This window comes from Telopea speciosissima, chromosome 7 (genome assembly GCF_018873765.1).
Source record: "Telopea speciosissima isolate NSW1024214 ecotype Mountain lineage chromosome 7, Tspe_v1, whole genome shotgun sequence".
NCBI lineage: Eukaryota > Viridiplantae > Streptophyta > Magnoliopsida > Proteales > Proteaceae > Telopea > Telopea speciosissima.
Window position 1 is genome coordinate 2,962,403 of NC_057922.1, and position 27,733 is coordinate 2,990,135.

General features: G+C 37.8%; 1 protein-coding gene across 6 annotated transcripts; it reads left to right on the top strand.

Annotated features, from left to right (window-relative positions):
* Positions 1-10,082: 10,082 nt before the first annotated feature.
* LOC122669546 (arginine--tRNA ligase, chloroplastic/mitochondrial-like) lies at positions 10,083-27,425 on the top strand. Of its 6 annotated transcripts, none has more exons than XM_043866323.1 (18): positions 10,083-10,232; positions 10,892-10,956; positions 11,040-11,206; positions 11,436-11,511; positions 11,637-11,738; positions 11,843-12,058; positions 13,121-13,201; positions 13,988-14,071; positions 14,279-14,383; positions 19,531-19,709; positions 20,569-20,653; positions 21,066-21,252; positions 21,375-21,444; positions 24,708-24,777; positions 25,609-25,698; positions 25,943-26,011; positions 26,257-26,355; positions 27,074-27,425. In XM_043866323.1, exons 1-18 carry the CDS (start codon positions 10,130-10,132, stop codon positions 27,182-27,184), a joined length of 1,959 nt encoding a protein of 652 aa, XP_043722258.1. In that variant the 5' UTR covers positions 10,083-10,129; the 3' UTR covers positions 27,185-27,425. The 6 variants fall into 6 exon arrangements, with proteins under 6 accessions (XP_043722258.1, XP_043722259.1, XP_043722260.1 ...); XM_043866324.1 differs by having other exon boundaries at positions 11,055-11,206; XM_043866325.1 differs by having other exon boundaries at positions 11,067-11,206.
* Positions 27,426-27,733: the final 308 nt, after the last annotated feature.

Sequence of the window (27,733 nt, forward strand, 5' to 3'; positions counted from 1 at the left end):
AATCAAGGAAGGAGTAAAGAATCAGGAATGGAGTTCCTTTAATGCCCTTCCTGCCATTGTTAGTCCTGTTGAAACTGATCAAAGTGTATCGAATTAAGCTTGTGAAGCAGCATATTCTGATACTCCAACAAATTAGGGTGAGTAAAAGAGGAGATCGAGATTTAGGGTAGGGCGAGTACACCGGAAAGCAGCAGGAGCAGCAGTAGCAGGGTGAGAGAGAGGATGTCGTCGTCGCCATCGCAGTAGCAGCTAGATTTGCTCACAGCCTTCCTTCGCTGGTTTTATGGATTTTTAATGTTCAGAACTCAGATTACACGAAACTTATCTCCCTCTTCAACGCTTCAGAGTCCTTGAAGTTGTGAGAGAGAGAATGTTGCCGTCAACTTCGCCGTCACCACTGAGGAGTTGTGAGAGGGATGAGTGAGAGAGATAGGGATTCAAGAGAGGTTCTGGGTAATGTTCGTTCGATCTGAAACCCGAGTGAAATGTGTTTAGTTTGATGGGAGATAAGTTCGGTTTGGTTTGTTTTGAATCGGTCAGATGGGGTTGGTTTGAGGTTTAAAGTGGTTCAAATAGATGTAATCTGGATTTCAAAAAAATTTGAATTTTTTAAATAACCACCATTGGATGGTTGTCAGGACACGTGGCATGCTAGGAACGCACGAAAGTAGGATGGAAGTAGAGCTGAGGAAGTAGATGATGTGGATCCATATCTAACCTAGTAGCTTGAGTGTGACTTACACTCTTACATTTACAAGTAAGGGGTAATTCAAGAAAAGTAAAAATTAAAATAATAATAATAAACATCCGAAAAATGGTTTTATCGGTTTTAGTTTTGGTTTTATTGTTGTTTCGAGTTAACAATTTTGGGTCCAATTAAGAATGAACTTATTGTAATTGACCTTGAACCACGAGTGAAATGTGTTTAGTTTGATGGGAGATAAGTTCATTTTGGTTTGTTTTGAACCGGTCAGATGGGGTTGGTTTGAGGTTTAAAGTGGTTCAAATAGATGTAATCTGGATTTCAAAAAAAATTGAATTTTTTAAATAACCACCATTGGATGGTTGTCAGGACACGTGGCACGCTAGGAACGCACGGAAGTAGGATGGAAGTAGAGCTGAGGAAGTAGATGATGTGGATCCATATCTAACCTAGTAGCTTGAGTGTGACTTACACTCTTACATTTACAAGTAAGGGGTAATTCAAGAAAAGTAAAAATTAAAATAATAATAATAAACATCCGAAAAATGGTTTTATTCGGTTTTAGTTTTGGTTTTATTGTTGTTTCGAATTAACAATTTTGGGTCCAATTAAGAATGAACTTATTGTAATTGACCTTGAACCACGAGTGAAATGTGTTTAGTTTGATGGGAGATAAGTTCGGTTTGGTTTGTTTTGAACCGGTCAGATGGGGTTGGTTTGAGGTTTAAAGTGGTTCAAATAGATGTAATCTGGATTTCAAAAAAATTGATTTTTTAAATAACCACCATTGGATGGTTGTCGGGACACGTGCACGCTAGGACGCACGGAAGTAGGATGGAAGTAGAGCGAGGAAGTAGATGATGTGGATCCATATCTAACCTAGTAGCTTGAGTGTGACTTACACTCTTACATTTACAAGTAAGGGGTAATTCAAGAAAAGTAAAAATTAAAATAATAATAATAAACATCCGAAAAATGGTTTTATTCGGTTTTAGTTTTGGTTTTATTGTTGTTTCGAATTAACAATTTTGGGTCCAATTAAGAATGAACTTATTGTAATTGACCTTGAACCACGAGTGAAATGTGTTTAGTTTGATGGGAGATAAGTTCAGTTTGGTTTGTTTTGAACCGGTCAGATGGGGTTGGTTTGAGGTTTAAAGTGGTTCAAATAGATGTAATCTGGATTTCAAAAAAATTGAATTTTTAAATAACCACCATTGGATGGTTGTCGACACGTGGCACGCTAGGAACGCACGGAAGTAGGATGGAAGTAGAGCTGAGGAAGTAGATGATGTGGATCCATATCTAACCTAGTAGCTTGAGTGTGACTTACACTCTTACATTTACAAGTAAGGGGTAATTCAAGAAAAGTAAAAATTAAAATAATAATAATAAACATCCGAAAAATGGTTTTATCGGTTTTAGTTTTGGTTTTATTGTTGTTTCGAGTTAACAATTTTGGGCCCAATTCAGAATGAACTTATTGTAATTGACCTTGAACCATGATATCAAGGATTAAGTTGTTACTTAAAAATAAAAAACAGATTAATTATTTACATGGTATAAAATGCTAGAAAACGTCTATAGAATGTAGGACAAATTAGTGTTTTTTTTAACCAATTTAGTATGTATAATTGGTTCACTAGCATGCAGATTTTAATTGATTCAAAACCAATGGTTTACCAATTCAAAATCAAACCATATCATTTAATAAACGATTTTACCTTTTAAAACCATATTCAAACTGATTGGTCAATGATTTATCCATTCTAGTTTTAACAATTCAATTCGATTTCGGTAAATGGTTTCGGTTTGAATTGACACCCTTAATTACAAGGTTGTCACTTGGGCTAGGCTGGTCTTAGGCCATAATAACCAGTCTGTATGGCCCGAGTGGAGCATGACAAATCATAGGCCTGTGGCGACAGGATTTGCTATGACCAGTGAGATTCAGGAGGAAGTTTAGAGGGGAAGAGATGGGAGTAGGGTTTCAAATATCGGATCGGAAAGGTTACTGAATCCATTTGAGTCCAGCTGATTCCAGGAAAATTCGAAGAAGAATTACTGAAGACCGAGATCTCGTGCTTAATTCTAATAAGCTTTTAGATCTTGGATGTTAATTTTAATAAGTTTTTAGATCTTGGATGTGAGGATAGTTAGAACTGAGAAGTTAGACATTCCAGCCTAAGAGGAAGTGGCTCATTTGTAAGCAATTCCATTGAAAACTTTTCCCAAAATTTCAATTCTTTTGGGCACTAGTTTGTTCCCTCTGCTTGACTTTAATAAACATGGAATGAAAAACAATCTCCAAAGATCAAGAAAGAAGAGTTTTATTGATTAAGGGAAAAAAACGAAAAAATGCATTTACAAAAACCATTTGATGGTTGTCTCACACGCATCTGAATATTTTCTATCAAGCAATTGAGGAGTATTGCTTGATCAAAACAAGAAGGCAACTGCTAGTGTGGTTGACAGCCTGCAAGTTGTTCTTACTCGCTCTCCTCTCTATCACATGGTAACATAAAAGCGCTGAAAGATTTAAGACTACCAAGAGGCTGCATGAACCAATGAGAGATATATACACTTTTTTTTTATTATTATTAAAAATGAGAGGTGCACAGACATAAATACGAAGAGTTTGTCGTTATTACAGAGGAGTATATATGATTGAATTTGAGTTTAAAATTGACACATGGCTAAACTACATTTCTTATAGAATTGCCACATCACCGTTCAACGTGGCATAGACGAGACTTGCCAACAAGAGATGTCTTTCCAGAATTTAGGTAGACCACTTGGCAAAACATTTTCCAAGTAGTTAAATAGAAAAGAACCAAAAAAAAATAAAATTCAAGAGCACAAGAGAATAAAAATAACAATAAAAGCAATCTCTTAGATGAAAATTACATGCTCCAGATGCAGCTCCTTGCATAGCTTGACTGCAGCTTCTATTCTTTTGATCTCTGCCTCTAATTCTGAAGTTGTTTTGCCAATTACAACATAAAACTTTGATTACAAGTACTAGAGAGTTGGGGGAGGGGGGAATGAGGAGTGTCTCTTAAGAACCCCTACATTCTACTAGGAGCATGGTTAGTAATCTCAAATCGGATCAACTCGGTTGGATTGGCGGATCAAATGCGATCTAATACTTATTTGATTGATTTTTAGTATTTTATTAATATTTTGACTAATTCACCTAGATCCAGTAAAATTTGAATTTTAATAATTTTTTACCGATCCAATGTAGGTCAATTTTGACCGATCTGATCAGTATCAGCCTTGATCAATCCCTCCGATACCAAGATTACTGACTAACAATTTTCTTACCCTAACAAATTTAGAAAAGAAAAAAAATCCAAAAACAGTGCCCCTAATCTTGCGGTGCACTACAGTAGAGTTGTTAATGAATTTGGGTTTTCAACATTATAGGAGAAGTCTACAACATTATCAATAACGTGTTCCCTTGTATTTGCAGAGATGGTCAACTGGCTACTCCAACCGGTTGGGAGAATTAGAGATCCGATGAACCCTCACAAATCGACCGTTCATAACTCGATCAACCCTTATATGGCCTGTTTGTAGTCCAAAATTCTACAAACTGCATTTTTTCAGTTTCCTTTCAATCCATTTATCTGATTTGAACTTTGAAGACATAATTGTGGTTATTGTTTCTTATCCTCAGTGATCTATTGTCCAATGTAGAAAAAATAATTTTTGCTTATAAATCTGTTAAAAGTTGCCATAACAAGGAAGAAAAACAGGACCTTAAGCGGTGGATCAATGCTATCTAGCATTCAATTCCAAAATTATTCGAACACCAAATTCAGGCTTCCTTGTTTCAAAGTAAAATACGCGGAAAAAAAAGAGAGAAAATTTTCAGGTAAAATCATAAGGGGGAAGAAAAAAGAAGCAAACCTTTAATTAAAAAGGATTTACCAGAGTAGGGAAACCAGGAGGAGGAATTAGTAACCCCTTCCAGTTAAATCTCCCCAAAGATTCTGGCTATATAAAGTCAATTTGTGCCTCCAGAACAAAGCCATCAAGAACTTTATCAACACAGAACTCTGTGCTCTTGCAGCTGAAAGAAGAGGCATTTCCACACACACACACACACACAACCAAAAAGAAACCCAGGGAAACACAGAAGAATGGTAAAAACAGGAGAAGAGAATTCCAAAATTAGCACGAAAATAAGGAGGAAATACCCAATGATACTACTACTACAGATGGAACTTATGAAGATAAAACATTTAAGAATTGAGAAGAAGAAGCTGCAAGAAGAACCTTCAACTGGTTAGGTTTGATTTTGCTACTGGTACCTATATATATAAGCCAATGAAACAGATCTTGATCCCAAAGGAAGAAAGACCATCGTTTCTTTCACGGTCGTGATTAGGGTTTGGTTGTATGTGTTGTGTGCATAATAAATATGATTGATATAATAGTTTTTAACTTAACACATATAACATACGGGGATTTAGCTCACATGGTAGAGCGCTCGCTTTGCATGCGAGAGGTACGGGGTTCGATACCCCGCATCTCCACTAGGTTTACAAGTGAGCGATGATTAAATGCTACAGGTGGAATTGGGTTTCCACCATTGTCTGATTTGAGATGACACAATGCCCTCATGTATGAGCTCACTTTTTTTTCTTGTTAATTTCACCTAATCCTTCTACCCGAAAAAGTAAAAAAATTCACTTAATCTCATTGAGACAGAAGGACACAAATGCCCTCATATAGGAGCATTGAGCTCAATTTTTCCCCCCCAACCTATAAAAGCCTGCTTCATTCATTCATCCACAAGAGCACCCATGGATTAGTCCTAGTTGATTCTGATTCGGATCGGGTCAGCTCTCGCTCTTCACGTCTTGGAGAGGCATAGCCCTGCTTCGTAAAGAATCTATTTCCATGTTCTGAACCCTCAAACCTTCGAAACCCAAAAAGTAAAAATGTAGAATCCTAATCCTATAAATTCATATGGGAAATGGTCGAAATTGGAATTAGTCTCGACCAATTTTAACCAACTAACGCTCGAATCAACCTGTAGGTCCCTAATCCTATCAATTGATCTGGGAACATGGCCATTCCGGATCAACTGGAATCAAGATCAATCCCATTTGATTCTGATCATGATCGGATCAGAATAAAGAATGTCGTAGTGTACGAGGCTCCCACTACTACAAGGTCTAGGAGAGGCATATCCCTATTTTCATGTTCTAAACCCACAACTTGATGGTTGCAATAGCGCAATTTAACCGTTGCACCAAGGTTCGCCTTAGAAAACCCTTGACTTGAGCTAGAATAAGCTTGGGAAACCTTTGAATCAGCCTGTAGATTTCTAATCCTATAAATTTATACAGGAAACAGCCAAAATTGTAATCAATCTCCGCCAATTTTGACCAACTAACCCTAGAATAAGCTTGTAGTTCCCTAACCCTATCGATTGATATAGGAACATGGCCATTCTGGATCAGCTGAATCAAGATCAACCCCATTCAAATCGATCTAAGTTGGCTAAACTTAACTAATTCTTGAAACCTTGCCATGAAATGGCCATTTCCTAGATCATGAAGGCATGTCCTCTCTTCTTCTTCTTTTTTCTTTTTTTGTTTTTATTACTTCCCTCTAAAAGGTCTTATGGTTCAACCATACATGGAAGCTCTCGTGGAGTTACAATTTGGGGTATGTGGGGATCTTGAGGGCATATTCCTCTCCTCCCCCCTTCCCCACGGTCCCCCCTTCCTTTTTCTTATAAAAGTTTTCTTTGTTCATCCATTCATGGCAGCATTCATGGAATGACAAATTTAAGGATGATTTGGCAATTCCAACAATTAAATAAATTACACACTGTCTGGATTTGTCGCATTTGAAATTCTAGAGCAAATTCTTCCAATGAAGTGACCATCTCGAGGATAATTTGGCAGATCCAATGGTTGGATAAAAAAAATACGGTTTTAATTTGCCATATCAAATTGTAGAACAAAACCCAGTCATGTAACTTTTAAATGCATTGGCATCTTTCCTTGTATTTTAACCACCATTTGTGTTTACCAAAAAATATAAACCCATTCATTTGTTTATAAAATGTAATCAATCTTTAACAAATTTTAGGTTAAATACACAAACCCCCTATAATGCATCCAATATTCCTCATGCCTCCCTAAGGTTCTAACAAATTTTTACGCATCCCCTGAAAATTCCACGTATCCCCCGTACTTTACTCCCTTAAAGCCATTTAAGTCTAAATCGTTAACTTTAGGCATTAAATGCAAAAAATTGACCAAACTACCCTTTCTTCTATCTTTTCTAAAATCTAAAATTACCTAGTTGCCGTAACCTATTAGTTATTACTTGGAAAGACATTTTTATCCTAACCTAATTTGAAAATACCCTATTGCCCCCACCCCTACCCTTGCGCAATCGAACTCACTCAACCCTAATTTTTCTCTTTCGCGATTGAACTCCCTCAACCAGCGGCGCCCCTTGTCATTTTCCCCAATCGTTGAACACGATATAGGCTTAGAGCTCCCCTTCATCTTCTCCGGTCGTTGAACGTGATAGAGAAAAAATCTACAAGTTCGAATTTTTATGTAAAAGAAATCGCGAGATTGAACTTTTGGTGTGGTCAATCAATGGTTCTTCCTCTAAAACAGTGTTGTTTTGGTGTGAAGTCAGCATCATTCTCTGTGATTAGTGTTTACAGGAAAGCTAGGGTTTCGAAACATATTGGAGGAATCGATTCTTGGTGAGGTTTTTTGAACAACCGAGTGATAACGAAGGAGTTAGTAAACCATCCACTGTTTCGTCTTTTTCTATTTGCATTCTTAATTAATGGCAAGATGTGTATGTGGCCCAATGACCATCGAAATGAAACCAATTATATATTTTCTATAGAATATTACTGATATTTTATAATAAAAGGCCATGAATGTGTTAAACAGAGAAGAAGAAGCAAAGAAGGATGGAGCAGAGAAGAAGATCGATCAGAGAAGAAGAAGTAGAGAAGGATGGAGTAGAGAAGGATGGAGCAGAGAAGAAGATCGATCAGAGAACGATGGAGCAGAGAATGATGGAGCGTAGAAGGGGCAGAAGAAGAAGCAGAGAGGTGGACGCCTCGCAAGAGAAGATGGAGCAGAGAAGAAAGCGCAGAGAAGAAGAAGCTGAGGAGATGTTACTTGCAAAAGGTCGTCGTCGCCGGAGAAGGAAGTCGTGGACGTTGGCACATTCTGGGAGGGTAAAAATGTCTTTTCAAGTAATGAACTAATAGGTTAGGGCAATTAGGTAATTTCAGATTTAAGAAAAGATAGAAGAAAGGGTAGTTTGGTCCAGTTTTTTTCATTTAACGCCTAAAGTTAATGATTTGGACTTAAATGACTTTAGAGGGATAAACTAGGGGTGGTATGTGGAATTTTCAAAGGATGCGTGTGGACTTTTCAAAACTTTAGGGGGCATAAGAAAGATTAGGGGCATTATAAGGGATACATGTATTTAACCCAAAATTTTATTGCATGAGGTCAACGCTGATTGAATTATAACACAGACTGAATTTCAAGAAACTATTCTTCGTTCAAAAACCATCAGTAGGGTAAAGTCCGATGAAACACCATTTGGAAACTTCCCTTGCAAGTACTGGTGTTGTGTTTCCATTACTTGTTTTGCCTGTAACATGTGCACAACCATGCAACTAATAAACAATAAAGAAATGAACATAAGAAATAGGGGATGTAGCTCACATGGTAGAGCGCTTCCTTTGCATGTGAGAGATACAAGGTTCGATACCCCGCATCTCCATTTCCTTGCAAGTGCGCTATGATTGAATGCAATTGGAAGAATTGGGTTCTCACCATAATCTGACTTGAGATGATACATATGTCCTTATAGGAGCTCATTTATGTTTTTTTGCTTCCTTCCATTTGTTTATAGAAAATAATGAATCTTTTTTCATTCATCAGTATGGTAAGTCCAAGGAATACCATTTGGAAGCTTCACTTGTGATATTTTGGTATTTTGTTTCCATTGTTTGTTTTGTTAGTAATATGTGCATATTTATACCATAATAAAATACAGTTAAGGAAGCAAACAAGAGACAGGTGGGGATGTAGCTCACATGGTAGAGCACTCGCTTTGCATGCAAGAGGTACGGGGTTTGATACCCCGCATCTCCATTACATTCCAGGTGAGCGATGATTGGATACATAAAGGTGGTATTGGGCTACCACCATCATCTGAATATTAGATGACACAAATACCCCTATATGAGCTCTCTTTTTTAGCCCAGATTTTCTTTGATGACGCGGCATAGGGATTGGACCAGACGGAAGTGAGAAAATTCTTTTTTGGTAGTACATAGAGAGAAATTAAAGGGCATATATCTTAGGGGTCAGAGAATCTTTTTCCTTGTTTAAAATGCTATTATTTATGAAAGAACAAGTCGCTTAAAAAAAAGATGATTAATTAGTAATTTTACTTTTTTGAGCTTTTAGTTTGACATATAATTTTTTTTTGTCTAAGGAGGGTAACAATGTCATTTCAACATGAAGATCATATGAACATGCAATAGACGAAATAAGGACTCAATAAGAACACTCATGTTTGCTACCACTTCACCTAAAAGCTCGAACTTGTAAGGAAGAGCAGCATAAATATATACATCAACACTCCCTCGCACATGCAAGCTTTTTTGGTCATTGCACGTGACACATACGCATGCCCACACATGACACCGAGAGAAAAGAAGATGAGGAGAACTACCTGTTGCACTTCTTAAGAGTTGAACACTCGACCTCCCTACTCTGATACCATGTTCGCTATCGTTTTACCTAAAAGCTCGAATTTGTAGGGAAGGGAAAGATATGACTCACTACAATGACATGAGGTTGAGTCGAAACTGATTGAACATCTAGAGTTCCTTTGAAACACAATTATCAGGGAGAAAGGGTAATAGAGTATTATACATTTATATTATATATACGTATTATATTTAATATAATATAAAGGATCGATTGGGCCACTCTAGACCCAAATCGAGTCCTCAACCCATGCACAGCCCGACCCAACCTCAAGCCTGCAAATCCCAGCCCAAGTCCGTCCTATGGGTTGAAAAAGACAGCCTGTGCCTACCTGGGCTTGGAGCGGGCTCGGATTCAACAAGCTAAACTTGCACCCCTAGCAGGTAGCAGGTAGGTGTTTCTCTTCCTTCAATAGGATTGAGATTTTTCATTTCATAGGGGTAGGGCAGTCATTTTAACCTTCCTATGTCTGGGCGAAGGCTCCACGCAACCTTCTTGTTCCCTATCAATATTTACTTGCTATAGTTATCGACTTTAAAAAATTTTATTCGTGTCCTAAAATCCCTAAAAGCAATACCAGAGGAAGGAAGAAGAGTGGAAGAAGGAGAAGTAGAATAGAATAATACATAAAGGAATGAACGGAGCACTGGTTCATCTATTATCTGCGACGTCCCCTACATTCCTCTCATTCAATCGATTCTCTTGCTTTCACTATTCACTATCTCTTCCCAAAAGTGGTGAGTCTTCACACCATACTGTGTCCATTAGTTCCTGCTTTTTCCTTTAAACTCTGTTTCTCTCTTCTTTCGCCTTCTCCACTTCTGGTTGATGAAATCGGTTAATCTGTCATTGCACCATTAATGGTCTTTTAATGCGTGTTTCTCTTTATAAGGTATTTTTGTCAGCTCTTACTTCCCTCCCGTTACCAAAGGGAGAAAGAAAAGCTTTTTGGTTTTGAATAATTATTGATTCGTCAATCGGGAGTCAAGCAGAGGCTTCTCCTCTATCCCTCCCCCTTTTAAATGATTGGTTTTCTAGGTTATGAGCTCTAATTGTAATCGTTGAAAATTAATATTTTTCTCTCTATACAACCCCTAATTCTGGAACATTTTATGTTAACATTCTTCTGCTTATGGAAAACAGTTATTAATGTTGTGGTTAGTCGGAGTTAGTTGTAAATATTATTTATCATGTTTTGGGAAAAAGTTTAAGTAGATTAGTTGAGGAAAAGTTCGAACTTTCCTTGCATGTTTCAAATTTTCTTTTCTTACATATCTTTTGGTTATTCTAATTGTAGCTACCAGAACAATCTGAGGATAATTGTTGTTTCCCCCCCTGAAACGAAGTCATGCTATACTACTTGTAATTTTGTTGTGGGTGTTGTGAAACTAGACAGATTTCTTTATAGCAAATTCTAGAAGACTTATCTCCAAGTCGAAGATAGCATCAGTTGCAACCATGGTAAGCATACTCCTGCTTCAAACCCATCTGCCCAAAGTTTTAATCTGCAAAAGATATTTATTAGTGAAACACATTGTTTATAGTCTGAATTAAACAAGGCGCCACTGGATGAAGAGAATCCTGGGAATGTGAAGCAACAGGTATCGAAACTATTTGAAGCATCACTTAAAGCAACAGTTCCTAATGAGCTAGAGATAGACATAGAACCACTGGTTGCGGCCTGCACTGCTAAATTTGGCGATTATCAATGGTATGTGTTATTTATGTTTCATTCTGCTTATGGTTTGATTCTTGTTCTAATCAATTATTCACAAAGTTTATGCAAGGAATATATCTTACATAGATGAAGTGATAATTTGGAACTCTTATGTACTATGAAAACATATATTGAGGATGCTTTTGTATTCAAAACATGCTTCTATTGGAATTTATTTCGGAGGACCAAGTCGAGGAATAAATATGCTTTCTCCATGATGTAGTAATAATGCTATGGGCCTATGGTCAAAGATAAAAGGCAAGAAGACTGAGTTCAAGGGTCCTCCCTCGATTGGACAGGTGACCTTTTAAAATTGCTTTCTTTAATTCTTTAAAAAATAAAAATATTATTGTGGAACTACGTTTTGTTGTTAGCCCTTGGAATGATTAGCCGAACTAATAATGTGTGCTCTTCTCTTTTGCAGGCCCTCATGAAAAATCTTCCTAAATGTGATATGGTGGAATCTTGCTCTGTTGCAGGACCTGGATTTGTGAACGTTGTTTTGTCAAACAAATGGATAGCCCAGGTATTTTCATACTGCTAAGTTTCCTCAATGGAAGTTCTCATCTTAATTCTATGATCATATGAGCATTTCCCTTAATCTGTTGAGTGTTGATACTGTCATTGCAGAGCATACAAAATATGCTTACAGAGGGTATTGACACATGGGCACCAAGATTGCAGATCAGTAGGGCAGTTATTGACTTTTCTTCACCCAACATTGCAAAGGAAATGCATGTAGGCCACTTAAGATCTACTATTATTGGTGAAACTCTATCTCGCATGCTGGAATTTTCAAAGGTTGAAGTTCTTCGGCGAAACCATGTTGGTGATTGGGGTACACAGGTGAATTTGATTGTTTAATACCCCATCTGTTAGTGTGGCAATGTTATCCTCAATTCGAAGGTTTAATCTGTGTATGCATACATATCTCTGTTGCTTCTTGCTTGGTGTATGTGCTCTGTAGTTAATAAACACCTCTCCTTTGTGGATGGGCACTGTATTTGTCAAATATGTTCTTTGCCTTCGTCACTCTTATTTTGCACCGCCATTGATTCTCTATAGCTCACCTTGCCCTGTTCCTTTTTTTTTTGGGGGGGGGGGGGGGGAGGTTAACATGTTATGTCTTATCTTTGCTTATTTTGTACATAATTGATTTCCTATTTGACAACACTGTCCTTTGTATTTACATTCTTGTAAAACTGTGTTGAAACTCTTTTATTGAGCATGGATTCAATAAAGATACTGTACGTAGTTCTACAGGCCCTATCCTTCTGAATCATGTATTTCTTGTGAAAACCTTGATCGATAGATTCCAGTTTTGTGATAGTTAACTCCTTAGAAGTGTCCAGTCACTGAAATTATAACATTTACAATTGTTTCTATTATTCTAGTAAATCATCCACTATCTTTACTAAAATTGAGAGACCAATTTTATTTTTTTGGTGCCAACTTTTTTTGTGTTTTTCTGCTTTCCGGGATCATGTGCCTCATGTGGTGCTGGTTACTTATTTTACTTACTTTCTGAAGAATGCTTTAGTGTGTATAATCCATGACAGTAAGGGTGAAACATGCCTGAATTAAGTTGAAGTATCCTGACAATTGGTTCCAAATGCAAAATTTAGAATTTTTATGATCTATGTCAACCACAAATAATTTGGAAAAGGAAAGGAAAAAAAAGGATTCATTCTCAGAAATACTTTTCCGAAGTATGTCTTGTTGAATGACATTAGTATCCGAATAGCATGCTGAATCATGTGAAGAAGGGACTTCTCTCTATTTATTATGATTATGCTACAGATGTTTAGTGGCAGTTCATAGTTGGTATATCGCCTCAAGACATCGACAGTTCTCTAATTACTTTTCTTATATAAACTTCTAGGTTAAAGATGCTGTTGTGTTTTGCAGTTTGGTATGCTGATTGAGCACCTTTTTGAGACATCCCCAAATTGGGAGGATGAAAAAGAAAAAGCTGTTGGAGATCTACAGGTTAGTTAAACCACTTTTAAGTTCCATTTGGATTTTGGATACTATACTCTTCTTGGTTCTTCAATTCACCATGTCATAACACAGACACCTTGTCAAGGTACATTATGATTCTTCAACCAGTTTCAAATGAGTCTATCCTTGATCCATTCTGCATCTATTGCATATTAATAAGGAAAGCCAGTACCCACCCAGAAGAGGGGGTGGGGAGGAAAGCCAAATTATTGCTGAATAGCAATTTCCTTACTCTTGTACCCATAACAGTTACATGGATAAATTACTATCCTTCATACAATTGGTATCAAGCATGTAAGAGAGTATTTCATTAATAAGAAATGATGGAATCTGTTTGAAGTTGAAAATTTTATTGGATAAGCCTGCATTGTCTATGCTTAGTGCCTTTTGGACTAATTTGCTGCAGTTGACTTAGAAACTGGGCCTTGACTTTGTTTTCTTTTCAAGGTGCATGGATCATTAGGGAGCTAGGTGAGGCCAATCAAATACTTTAGGATTGAAGTGGGTTTCATGTTTAAAAAAGTTATTTTTCTTAATGAAACAGAAATGTATGCGGTTATTTGTCAGTTTGTCAAGGGTAAATTAAGTTTACTTGGTTGAGGCTTCTACATTAACACTCCTGTTGAGGAAATTTATTGTCATGTTCTAATTTTACTTGTGCTTCCCTTGTCATTCCACAAGACATCAATATGTGCTTTGTGCAAAAAAAATATCGCATCATACTATTTCGCACTGGTGGTAATTGACCGTCTAATTTTATAATTGATGTTGTAGGCTTTCTACAAGGAATCAAAAAAAAGGTTTGATGCTGATCCTGCCTTCAAGGAGAGGGCACAACACGCTGTGGTTCGCCTTCAGGTGAGTAACTTAACGCCATGTTATGAGTACTTGTGTGATTTTGATCTTTCTGGATTAATTGATTATGGCTGGCAAGTTTCTCCTCATGTGCTAATAATGTGGAAGAACTCTAATCCTCGCGTTTCCACTTTGAAGAGGTAGAGAATGTCTTTCATGTGCTTGCTAAATTTTCTTTTTATTTCTTCTGTCGCTTAAATTTTGTCTCAGAGTGGAGAATCCAGGTATCGCACGGCATGGGCACAGATCTGTGAGATAAGCCGCAGGGAATTTGATCAGGTCTATAAACGCCTTGGAGTTCATCTGGAGGAAAAGGTTTTGCTCTTACCCTTGTCTTATAACAAGTTGCTTATAGGACTTAAAGGAATCGGAGATGTTGTTTGTACTTTTATTATGTGTGTATTTGTATTTGTATGTATAGTTATTTATTTGATAAAGAAAATGGCACAGAACAACACGGGGCCACCAGGGGAGGGGGAACCAAATAGAAGTGAGAGATACAAGAAATCAAACCAACCCCATCAAGCTATAGGGAATTGGCCAATGTAAGTAATGCAGTCACTATGCAACATTAGGGTCTGTAATGATAGTACTTGGTTATGGGATTTTGTTTTAAATTTTTTTACTTGTAATGGGCTCAATTATAAGGCCCAAATTTTAGGTCCATAAGGGGTACCTGAATGTAGTCTTTTAATTTAGTAGTGGGGCCCATTAGTTATTAGTTGGGTATTTATTCTATTTATAGTAGCTAGCTGTCTTGTGCATCCCATCCTAGTTGTAGGATCAGTTTTCAGGTTTTTTTATTAGTTTTAGAAGTCGTTTAGTCTTATAAGAGGTCCACAATAGGTGGAAGTGTTTTTCCTTTTTTATTATTTAAAGAGATGTAATGAGGGCTGGCCTTGGTGCAATGGTAAAGGTTGCTCCATTGTGAGCAAGTGGTCACGGGTTCGAGTCTGGAAACATCCTCTCTGCGAAAGCAGGGGTAAGGCTGCGTACATTATGACCCTTCCCAGACCCTACAGTGGCGGGAGCCTTGTGCACTGGGTAGGCCCTTTTTTTTATTTAAAGAGATGTAATCTCCCCCCCCCCCCCCCCCAATCCCGCCAGTGGTTTTGCTACCGGTCCCAAGCCCGGATAAAGTGAGGAGGATTAGTGCGTCAGTCGGCAGCCAACACTCCAAGATCCTTTGATGGGCCTGAAATTTCAGTGGTGATTGTGCAACTCAAAGTCCTCATATCAGCACCCAATCGCAGGTAAAATCCTCTACTCTTAAACGCAAAACAAATTCCTGAAACAGGTTTTGCAGAAAGGTCACAGAATTAGATCTAGTTTCTGCTTGTTACTCACAATAGGGAAGTTGAATGGGGGCAGGGCTTTAGGAATTCCAGTCGCCGTAGGGTGGCGATTCTAACCCCAGAGTATGGACTGGTTGTGCGCAAAACTGGGGGTGGGGATGATGTAGATCGCAAGTCCATATGTACCCTCAGGAAAAAGCCCCAAAACCAGCCCAACAAGGTTGTGGATTTGACTACTGTGAGAAGCAGCTTGGTCTGATGATGTGGCAAGTTTTTGCTGGTTCGATGGAGCATCACCTAAGGCAGCCTCAGCCCCAGCCCAGAGTGAAGCATGAAGAAGTTAAAAGACCAAAACACTGTTCACGTACTGTTCACGTGAACAGTGTCACAGCCCATATTTTCCTTGTGTGGAGATATTTTTTTTGAAGATTTTGTGGGCCCATCAAGTGGAGAAAGATTCTATCCTAAAGCTGCCATAGTTTAGTTTCTATTTTCAGTTTTAGAAAGTATGTTAGGTAGTTTCTAATTTTAGTTTGTTTCTATTTTTGTTTCCTTGCTTGTTTAGAAGGCTGAACTATAAAAGCCTAGTAGTTCCTAATTTTAGTTACCTTCTTTTTTAGTTAGGATTTAGTAGTTTCTATTTTCCTAAGTTTCTATTTTAGACTAGTTTCTATTTTGGAAAGTTTCTATTTTACTGTAAGCTTGCCTAGGCATCACATTATAATGAAAAAACAGATTTGGAGAAAAGAATTTTCAAGCCTTGTTGCCATCGGTTATGGGAGAAATTCCATGTTTCGACAGTTGGGATAGCTGTGGGTGAGAGACCCAAGCTGAGAGAGCCATTCCCCTACCCCCTTCTCTTCTATCTTCTCTGTATCTTCTTCATATGTAACAGAAAAGTACCAATATAAAAAATGAGTTGCAGTTTTTATTTTTGTTCTTTTAATTGTATCGATCCTCCTGCAATTGATCTCCCGCTGGTTTTCCTGGTTCGAGGTTGATTCTGCATTAGGGTAACTCAAGGGACACAGAAAATCACAGCAAGAAGAATAGAAGAATAGAAGAGAAGGAAACCAGATCACAGGGAAGAGGGGGGGGTGGAGAGAGAAAAGGAATTACAACCAAGCTGCCCTAGGCCACACAGGCTTCAAGTCTTCAACTAAAACAAAATCCAACCCATTCTTCAAATCTAAATTCCAATAGCAGGGTAGCATATAAATAAAAGAAGAAACCTATTCGAGTTTGGAAACTCAAAACAATTAGGAAACTAATTCCTACGTAGCTATCTCATACTTAATCTATCCAAATAAAATAAAAGATTACATGTTAATCCCAAAATAGAAATAAGATAACAATCCTAAAGTATCCTACTAGATCAAAGACCCAAATTGGAACTGGTTCATCTCCGTCTGGATTCCATAACGGGTTCGGGCCGATCCATGGAAGCGCTACTGCGTCATCACCATGTTTTGTTATACTGCTTGCCTAGATTACTTAGGCCTTGCCTTGCTCAGTTTTTGTGCTAGGAGAGGTCCATGGTTAATGATATGGTTTTTTTTTTTTCTTTTTCTTGTTGAATAATTGAAATAGAGTCATACAATGATTTGAAGTGAAGCTGCAATGCTGCTGTCTGCTTCCTCTTTTTATTTTTTTTTCCCCATTTTTTTTACATTTATGGTGCAATGCTGCTTTAAATGCTGTTTTATTGAAAATTGACTTTGAATCATAGGTTCATATCATGATTTAAAGTCGAGCTGCAATTATCACTGGCTTCATTGAATTTACAAGCTAAATACCGTGCACATTCATCCTTTATGACTCTTCTTGGTCATAATGGCACCATATTGCCAAGCTACTATCATCAAGGTGTCTGGCCTAAGAAAGCTATACTAATAAAGCTTCAAATATTGCTGTAGATTCTTCTTTGACCTTCCTCTGCCCCCTCTTCTTCTTGGGAGTTTTACTATGATTTCTGTGCAGTTATAGTTGTTGATTAAGAAAACAGAGATCGGTACTAGACTTGCCAAACCTCTAAAATAAGGGGGGGCGGGGGAAATAAATACAGTATGCTAGATTTTCTGCTATGCTTAAGGTAGTTGTGGATGAATGCATGCATGAATATTAGCAAGAATAACACATATTGCATGAGTTTCTGGGAATAGAGTTTAGGGTGCTATTTGGTAACAGTCCTGTAGAGTGTTTCTGCTGTTCTTTTGTTCCGTGGGAATATAAATAGATGTTTGAACATAAGTACATTTGGCAACTCCGATTCATTTTTCTGTTCTTGCGGAACGAACTGGGCGTTTGGAACACCAAAGAACGAAAACAGAGAAACAAAAATCAAAGTGTTTCTGATGTAGATTGATTCTTCTCCAAGAAGTATGCTTGCAAGAAGAGAACCAAGCCTTAGAATAGCCTATGGCCCTTGTTTGAACCTCTTGGTTCAACTGAACCTTTGTTCAGGCCAGACACATTGGTGGGTGTTATTAGTCACTCAAAACCACCATGGTGTGATCTTATTTTTTCCTTCTTGAGTAATATCTTTTCCAGTTAAGATAGTGCAATCAGCTAGGACTCTTTCTATAATGTCCACATGTTATTTTAGTTAGTTTTCTATTATCTTAGTTTTCCATTGAATAAGGAAACTTCTTAGGCTATGTATGGATTTTTTGACTCAGTTTTTAATTTTGTTCAATTACTAGATAGGAAATCGATTTGAGGCAAGGCTGTGAGGCGCCCCCCCCCCCCCCAATGGTTTGAGTTGATAATAAATTGTGGTTTATACCAAAGAATTGTTTGATGCAGCTGGCTGTGAGATGCACTAATTTTCCTGGTGTGATGCTGGTTGTGGCTTGAGCGGGAGACTCAAGTCATATCCCTTTCCTTGTATCTTCTTCGATTCCATTCTGTCCTGCAATATAAGTGAGTATTGGCCCCTAATTTCAATTATTTTCTGCTGCTGTTCTGTGGTTGTTAAGGGTCTAATTTTTTTGGGGTGAATGGAAATTTCATTTTACCAAAGAAGAGAGAAAAAAATGCGACTTATAAAGGCATGCCTTTACAGAGAGAGGGGGTGGGGGGAGAGGAGGCATGGGCTTGTTAAGGATCTTTCATTACCACTAAATGGTGCTTAACAGGTTGGGTTTACTGCTGTCAAACCTGACTTGTGGTTCCCTTGTTCTGGTATTATATTGCTATTGTTAAACCTATCATGATGTGTGTTCTAATCATGGGTTGAAGTTGGCTATGGATGTTAAAATGGATGCTCTAGTCTCTTGCAAGGCATGGACCTTAATTGATCTTCCTCTAGGTAAGGAATTAGTACGTTGTCTTCGGGTGTATACTGTCAAGTATAATCCAGATCGTTATGTTGAGTGGCTTAAGGTCCGGTTGGTGGTGAAAGGGTTTACTCAGTCTTATGGTGTTGATTATTTTGAGACTTTTTCACTTGTTGCTCGGTCAAACTTTGTTTGAGTTCTTATTTCACTTGCTGTTAATTTTTGAATGGCCATTATATCAAATTGTTATTAAAAATACCTCTCTATGGTGATTTGCTTGAGGAAGTGTATATGGAGCAACCTCCAGAATATGTTGCTTAGGGGGAGAGTGCTGATAAAGTTTGCAGACTTAATAAAGCAATTCATAGTTTGAAACAATTTCCTCGAGAATGGTTTGAGAAATTCAGTACTGTTGTTACTCGATGTGGATTTATTAAGTGTTATTCAGATCATTTTGTGTTTGTTCGCCGTCGTGACTCTAGGGTGGTTGTGCTAGTTGCATATGTTGATGATATTACTGTTACTGTCAATGAATATTCTGGTATAAATGCACCTAGAAGCCCATATTGGATAATGGGTTGACAATTCAAATAGCCATCTTCTTTGGAAGGGATAGGCACTGACATGGTTGACTACAATTAAATTATTTTGTTTTCTGTCAAAAGAACTAGCATCATTCTTATCATTTTCTTGGTATTCACTACATTCTGTTTATCCTTGTCCATTCAAATGGCTCTTTAAAATATTTTGAAGGATGAGATCATTTGTCTCTTTCTTTTGCTGTAACCCAAAGCAATTGTATGCAGTATGTGTTGACAAGTGACCTGTTCAATGACAAAGCAACATACTTACAGCTTTTCTCTCTTTCTCTTTCTCTTTTCTTGGGCAGGGGGAAAGCTTTTATAATCCATATATTCCTGGAGTTCTGAATTTATTGGCCGAGAAAGATTTGATTAAGGATAGTGAGGGTGCTCGTGTGATCTTCATTGATGGGAAGGATATACCTCTTATTGTTGTGAAGAGTGATGGTGGTTACAACTATGCTTCAACCGATCTAACTGCTCTTTGGTAAGTTTTTTGCCATGGAAGTTTTTGTGTATGTAGTAGCTCTATGCTACCATATCTTCTTTTCTGCTCCTCATAGTAAATTTAGTAGATCAATATGGTGTAGCCATATGTCTATTTTTCTAACATTAAGTTAACGTCTTAGTTTTAATCTTAAGGTAAACCACTAAGCTAATTCTTAGCATCTCAGGTAAATAATCTATGAGTTCATATTATTTAATACGACTAATTTAGATATTGTCTGAATTGCAAATCTGGGCTATCCCAGTTTTTAGAGTGGATAAGATCTATTTTCGGGAACCTGCTGACTGGTTAAATCCAACTCAGACCAATCGGTTGATGTGTACAAAGTATTGTAGCCGCTACATTTGCCAGTCTACTAAAATAGATTCCCTGGTTCTTTCCTTGCATTTCTCAAATTTGACTGCCCTGTGTAAGATTTAATGCCAATCAGTGCTCCTCTACTGTGCTCACTGTAGGTTGCCCCTCTTTCCAAATGGCACAAGATACCAATCCCATGACAAGCATGGTATCATATTGGAGGAGACAACTAAATTTGACGACCCTGGAAGTTGTTTAAGATTCATTTGCTATTTTGCTATGAATGGACAGTTGTCTATGTCTATTGATTCCCCATCCTATCCTGTGTTATGATTGACCTATAGATTTCCATATTGATGCAGTTTCCTTTTGTCACGAGTTCTACTGACCCGTGTATTTTCTATATGATATATATTTTTTATTACATGCTTGAAATGTTTGCTTAACAAAAAATTCTCTGTGGACCCATTCCAGTTCTGTTCATTTCATTTCATTTTTAGATGCACATGCCGTAGTTAATGGTCCTGCTTCCAATTTACAGGTATCGTCTTAATGAGGAGAAAGCTAAGTGGGTAATATATGTCACTGATGTTGGTCAGCAGCAGCACTTTGAAATGGTATTCAGTGTATGTATCCCATGCCATCTTCAACTATGTGCTGCTACACTATTGTTTTCTCTTCCTTGTTGTCTGTTGATCCCCACCCCCAGAAGTGGCTACTGCTGATCCTATTATTCATGGAGTCAGGGTTGATAAGCTTGAACCAAAATCATGGCTTTGAGGAGGTCAATTTATTTTCTAATTTAGTTATTTGTCCGCTCCAGTCTCTTGAACTTACTGGAACTAGGTGGAATTTTGGGTTTGGTGATTCTTGAGTCTTTGACTCTTGAAGATATTGCTAGCTAAATTGATCATGGATGCTGGTTCATATGGATCGTGAATGGGTTACTATCATGTCTTGCCAATATTGTGAATAACTGTTCAGTGCTATCCCAGTAAGAGGTTGCAAGTGAGAATTACTTTTCTCTTCCTATTTCAGGCTGCCAGAATGGCCTCTTGGCTTCCATCTGATGTTAGTTTGTATCCCAAAGTCAACCATGTGGGATTTGGTCTTGTTCTTGGAGATGATGGAAAGCGCTTTAGGACCCGCAGTAGTGAAGTGGTTCGATTGGTTGATTTACTAGATGAAGCCAAAAATCGCAGCATAGCAGCACTTACTGAGCGTGGTATTTTGTTGACTGGTCTACTGTCTTTTCCAAATAGGGCCAAATCACTATTTAGATGTTTGTTCTCTGTGGTGTATAACATGGGAATTTTTTGCTTGCTGAAATTTGTGAGTACTGATCAGGTAAAGCGGCAGAGTGGACAAAGGAGAAGCTTGAAGAAACTGCTGAAAATATTGGTTATGGGGCTGTAAGGTAAGCTCTCTTGTATCTATGCCTGCCTATGCACATGATGAATGCTATATTATTGTATGTGAATTGATGAAAATTATAAATGGTCTTATAGTTTCCTTGATGTTACTTATGATATTGGTGGTTATTTACAAAAAGCTTTACATGCAAGTTCTGAAACCTGCTGCCACCATGGAATCTTGCTTCTGCTTTAATTCATCCCAGTCATGGTTTAGCAACTGCTATTATGGATCCTACTTCATTACTAACAAAGTGGACCTTCAAATTCATTACACTTTATTCAATGTTATGGTGGGTGGGTTTTTTAAAAGTGAAGATCATTCCCATATGGCAATGGAATCCATACCTTGTCTGAGTCGTTTTATGGTAATGTAGGTTATGTTATTTATGCATCCAAACCTAGTCAAAGCTGACACCCTAAACCGCAACACCCTTCCTTCACTCGAGAGAAAAAAGAAAAAATGCTGTTAGCACCACCGGTAAACAAACAGCCCAAGAAGTCTAATTTCATGCTACAGGAAAACGAAAGATTTGATCATTCTTAAAAATTTAGATTTTCATAAATGATATATTAATAATAGGGAAAAGGTTCTCTAAGCCGCTGGGGTAGGGTACGCTAGCACCTTTGTGTCTATCTCTCTCCTCCTCACTTGAAATGACCTCACTGCCCTCCATTATACGATACCATTCTACCGCACCTCATTGGTGCACTCCTCTATGCTGCTTGCTCTGAGACCCCTCAAAAACAACAACAACAACAACAGCCTTATCCCAACTAAATGGGTCCGCTAAATGGTCCTTGCCCTCCAATCAGCTTAATTTGAGGTCATACTTGATACAAGGCCTAAGCTATGCATGTCTTTCCTCACCCCTTCTCTTTAAGTCATTTTAGGTCTGCCCCTGGCTCTTTTTGTTCCTTCAATCTGAATCAAATCACTCCTCCGTACTGGACCATCCAAAGGCCTCCGTTGAACATGGACATGCCACCTCAAACGACTTTCTCCTCAGCCTATGCAAAGTTTAACCGATTGGGGTTTTTAACCATTTCCCTAAATCAACAAGTACTGCTGGTACAAAGAATGGGGGCAAACAACAGTATGAACAACAAGAAACAGAAAGAGGACAGATGCAAGGTTAGGGAAGAAGAGGAGAGGATGATTAGGAAGGGAGTGGGTATTGTACTTGAGAGAGAAAGGAAGAAGAAGGTCTTGCAGGGAAGGGAAGAGAAAGAAGAAGAGATGAGAGGGGAAGGGGGGGTGTTGCACAAGCCACACAGGCTTCTTCTAAACCAAACTAGATGTTTCATCCTCAAATCTACTCCCTTGATGGGGATTATAAGAATATATACAGAAAAAGAAATTCCTAGAAAAAATGGAAACTGTTGCCAAGTAGGAAACTACTTCCCAAAGGAAACTGAGATAAAATCTACTATGTATATACTTATCTAAAACTCCCATATTTAAATAAAAAAAATGCAAAATAAACTAAATAGAATTCCCTAAATATACTACTGAACCAGAACAAGGTTGGGACCTGGTTCATCTTGTTCTGAATAATAATACTGGTCAAGCTGGTTGAACAATGTATCTGCCTAGTTAGTTTTACCATATGAAGGGGCAATCCCCCTCTCCTGTTTTTCTTTTTTTATTTAATACCATTGAAAAAATTGTACTAGATGTCAAAGACACGCATGACTCAACTTACATTCCAATGACTCTGACCACTGTAGAACACCTTGCTCTTTGAGACATTTGCTTGCTGCTCTGTTACATAATGGAAATGATGCAGCACATCCAACACTGCAGCTGCAGAAACCACATCACCATGAAAAAGAACGAGCTTTTCATCAGCAAAACATACATCGACCGTCAACTCAATATCCTTGTACTAGTCCACAATCACTACATGAGATGAAACTTGGTTTGGTGAATTGAAGTTGGCCTTAGGTGTAATAGGACTCCCAGTTGGTGCGTGCAATCGTATACTAAGGGGGGTTGATAAACCCGGTTGTTGAAATGATGCAAGCTGGAGTTGAACTGGTGTTTCAAAACCTTGATAGAGAAAAAGATAAAAGAGATAGGACAGGTGATTAAACTACATTAAAAACTACATTTTTTAATGTCCAATACTGTCTGAGATAGGACACTGATGTAACTTTTAACTATAAACTGCACAAGGCTTGATACCAATGCTAAATTCGAAGTTCCTTCAGGTATTGCATCATACATTTTTTATGTGTGGTGGAATGCTACTAGCCTACTACAGATTGACAGTGGGAGTGGGGGCGGGGGTGCAAAGTGATTAAGGTCCAAACCTTGCATGACAATTCAAGATGTTCATGTTAATGTTTTTGGCACAATAAACAATCTTTCCTAAATTGTGATGCTTACAAGATGATGGTTCTGAAATTCATTTAAATATAATTTCCCCCCTTAAAGGAGTGTTAAGTTTTTACTGACTGTATCAAGTATTGATAATTTAGGGTCCATCACTTAGTGTGATAGTAAGAGCTTGGGCTGCCACTGTGAATGTGGGTTTAAGTCTAGAAAGTGGCCACTTTGTGCAAAATGCCCAAGGTTTAGACCATCTCCAATGAACCCCTCCTAGGGGACCTGTGAAAGTGTAATTTGCACTGGTTGTGGGCCTATGGTCTCCCCTTTACTTTTGTATATCAAGAATTGATATTTAAAGCAAGTTGACTTGGTAAACAAACCCACTATTGCTGATGAGTTGAAAAAGGAACTTAATTTTTTGATAGATGAAGAGACTCGAATTGATGGAATATTTTAGGGCTGCATACCCAGATATGTTCTTGTTCATCAAATTGTTTGAAGTTTTATCTGTCATTTCCACTCTTTTTCACTGTGTTAGAGGTGCAGATTAACTTTGCTATTATGATATTATATTATTATTATTATTATTATTTTTTCTCACTTTGGGAGGAAAAAAATCACCCCCTGGCACATACCCCAGGAAATGACACATGCACGTATCAATTCTTTGATCTAAATGGGAAATGGATTTATAGTTGCAGCATCATAAATATGGTTAGCTCACAAGCTGGAATAGTTATCTGACATGAGAGCTGCTTCTATATAAGCAAATGTATTTATTTTGTTTTGTTTTATTATCTTGTTATTCTTAGCATGCTTATGTTGGACAGTAGGTATCTGCTCCTGTCCTTCCTCTTTTTAGACTGTAATTTTTATTCTCAATGGGTATGCTGGTTGACCTGTATTGATCTGCTTGCGTCTGTCCTTTAACAGGTATGCTGACCTGAAAAACAACAGGCTGACCAATTATACATTTAGTTTTGCTCAGATGCTTAATGATAAGGTATGTCTTTACCAAAAGAGAAAAATAATGATAAGATATGTTTTAAATTTCCTGTGGGCATAATGCGGTGTAGTAGCTGACATAATAGTCTGACACTGCTTGACTTTATGCCCCATCTCTATTTTTTGTTCTTCTCCCCACTTCGTAAACATTAAATTTGAAAAATTTAAAGTAAAAAGTGGGCCCTTTTTTATATTTCCAGAATGTTTATGTGATGTTAAAATCATGCTGACCATACATCAAATTTGCTCATCTTTTTTCTTGGATGTTTGGTAGCTGAGATAACATTGTATTCCCATCCTCTTTTTTTCCTCTTTCTTTTGAGTGGGGTTAGCCTCTAACTCTCATCTAGTCGATGCAAAACAGTTTGGATGTGGTTCTGATGGGTAGCAATTTGGATGTAAACCAGCAGTTAGCCACATTGCATGTTTAGTTATCCTTTTGGACTAGTTAAATGTTCGATGATCATATTGTGCACGAACAAAATCTGGGACCCTTCTGACCAGATTTTTTATTGGATTGATTTTTCTTTTTGGAATGTGTGCTTTGTTTGCAATTCTGGAGTGTTTACAGATAAATCTTGATACTGATCCGAATTAGTCATTAGCATCAAGAGCTGAATTTTTTTTTTTATCAAGTTGGCCTCATTTTATCTAGTTATATTTTGGGACATAAAAATACTCTCGGCTGGATTGTTGACCAAGTTGGCTACAATTTATCTACTTATGCGTTAAGCATAAAAATACTCTACTTTTAATCTCTCTCTCCCAACCCCACCCCCACCCCCACTCCAAGTTTACTTCTTACCTTCCTAGCTTTCTTGCTGAGCAGGGAAATACTGCAGTCTACCTTATGTATGCATATGCTCGAATATGTTCAATCATCAGGAAATCGGGTAAAGACATAGAAGATCTGAAGAAAGTAAGTCGTCTTCCTATTTTGTAGAACATCCCCGATAGAACTGATTATCATATTGGGTTTGGGTCCGTGGTTTGGCTTAAGCTGTAACTGAGTAACCTTGTCTCAATCAGCTTGTTTGGTTCTTGTTGGGGTAACGTGTGCTAGTATCCCTCATAAGCCACAAGTGTAGGTTGCAGTTTGAATAACTCAGTTGTGAGGAAAGGTTTATTATGCAATAGATTTCTCATATTCCTGTTTGGTACAGACAGGAGCCCTTTCGCTGGATCATGCAGACGAGCGTGTGTTGGGCCTTCATCTGCTCCAATTTGCAGAGGTATTAATTGAAAAAGGGGGGAGGGGGGAGGGGGGAGGGGGGGGGGTGGAGGATTGGGTTGATTTCATATCTTGTTTTTAGCGCAAGCACCAGTACAGTTTGCTTTGTTATTTTCTATTTATTTTTTATCCAAACCTTCCAACTGGTGATATAGATACATGCTGGCCTCTATGATACATAGCCCGTATATGATGCTTCCAGTTCCATTGGATGGATATTGATTTGTTGTCTACCTGCATTTTCAGACTGTTGAGGAGGCTTGCACCAATCTCCTGCCAAATGTGTTGTGCGAGTACCTTTATAACTTGTCAGAGAACTTCACAAAGTTTTATTCCAATTGTCAGGTCTGATGATCCTAAACTTCTTAGAAGCTGTCTTAAAATTTCCGAGTTCCTGTCATTGGATGCGATGTTTACGGTTTGCCTACATACTACTAGTTTCCCCAAAATGGAAATAAATTGGGTAAGCAGATGCATAGAGTCTGTAGAAGAATAATGGTTTGTTAGTCATTCGCACGTGGCTCAACCAGCAATTGGAAAAAATATAAAAAAATAAGGCAAATGGTTATTTGCATGGCCAACAAAAGAAGTGTCTTCCTATATAGTCTAATCCAATGTGCCACCAGGATGGGTGATGCGGTAATTCCAACCATCGGATAGAAAGGGCATGGTCTGATTGGATGTGTCAAAATTCCAGAGCCAAATTAACTCATATAATCCCTTCCCAGTTCCCTTATTTTTTTATCCATGAGAAGGGCACGGTCTGCTTTACCGGATGCCCTTCTTATGATAATGTCCCAGTAATTAAATTTGCGGTATTCAGTGATTGGCATGAAGGGTTAACTGTATAAATTTATTTGGAGATGAGGTTGTGGAAGGCAATGGATCGGTTAAATTTATTTAGAGACGGGATTGTGGAAGTTAATGGATTGTTGGGTCGTACAGCTAAACAGAACTTGGCGTAGATTGCAATTTGTCTTCTTATATCCTGTTTTGCTTGATATTAATTATTATCTTAACCAATTGAAACCACTGAGATTTTCTGTGATATGCTGCTGGGCAGGTTGTTGGATCAGCTGAGGAAACAAGCAGATTATTGTTATGTGAGGCAACAGCCATCGTCATGGGAAAATGCTTCTTTCTACTTGGAATTAAGCCCGTCGATCAGATTTGATCAAATTTACTATTTAATATTCTAACCCATCAATTAACGTCATATATTCAAGGTCAATTTGAATTGTGGAATATATGTACATAAAACTGATTCTTGATTTTTGATTGGGACTGTTGAGGTTATTCATGTCATAAAATTTTGGTCTTAAAGTAATCAATTACTTTTTTGGATTCAAAATTTCATAGATTTTCAATTTGTTACTGCAAATCAATGAGAACAGTTACTGTTATTGAGGATTAAATGACTGGTTATATGATGGAAGTAACTTTCATAAGTTTGCTGCAAAGCCACATTGGTAGATCAGTGAACTTGTTCATTTTGGTTTCTGGACACTTCTTTCCAGGTTCCTGATATGTTAGCTAGCTGTTAGAATGTTTTTTTAATGTTTGAGTAGTTTATCCAATCTTTTGATGGCCTGAACTTCTAATGTTCTATTTTTTTACTTAGAAAACCCTTTTTTGGGGATAGAACTTAACAGATTAGGGTGAATCTGTGGTCTATTTATCCATCATATTTCTACCCAATCAGTATCACGTGACACAAGTACAT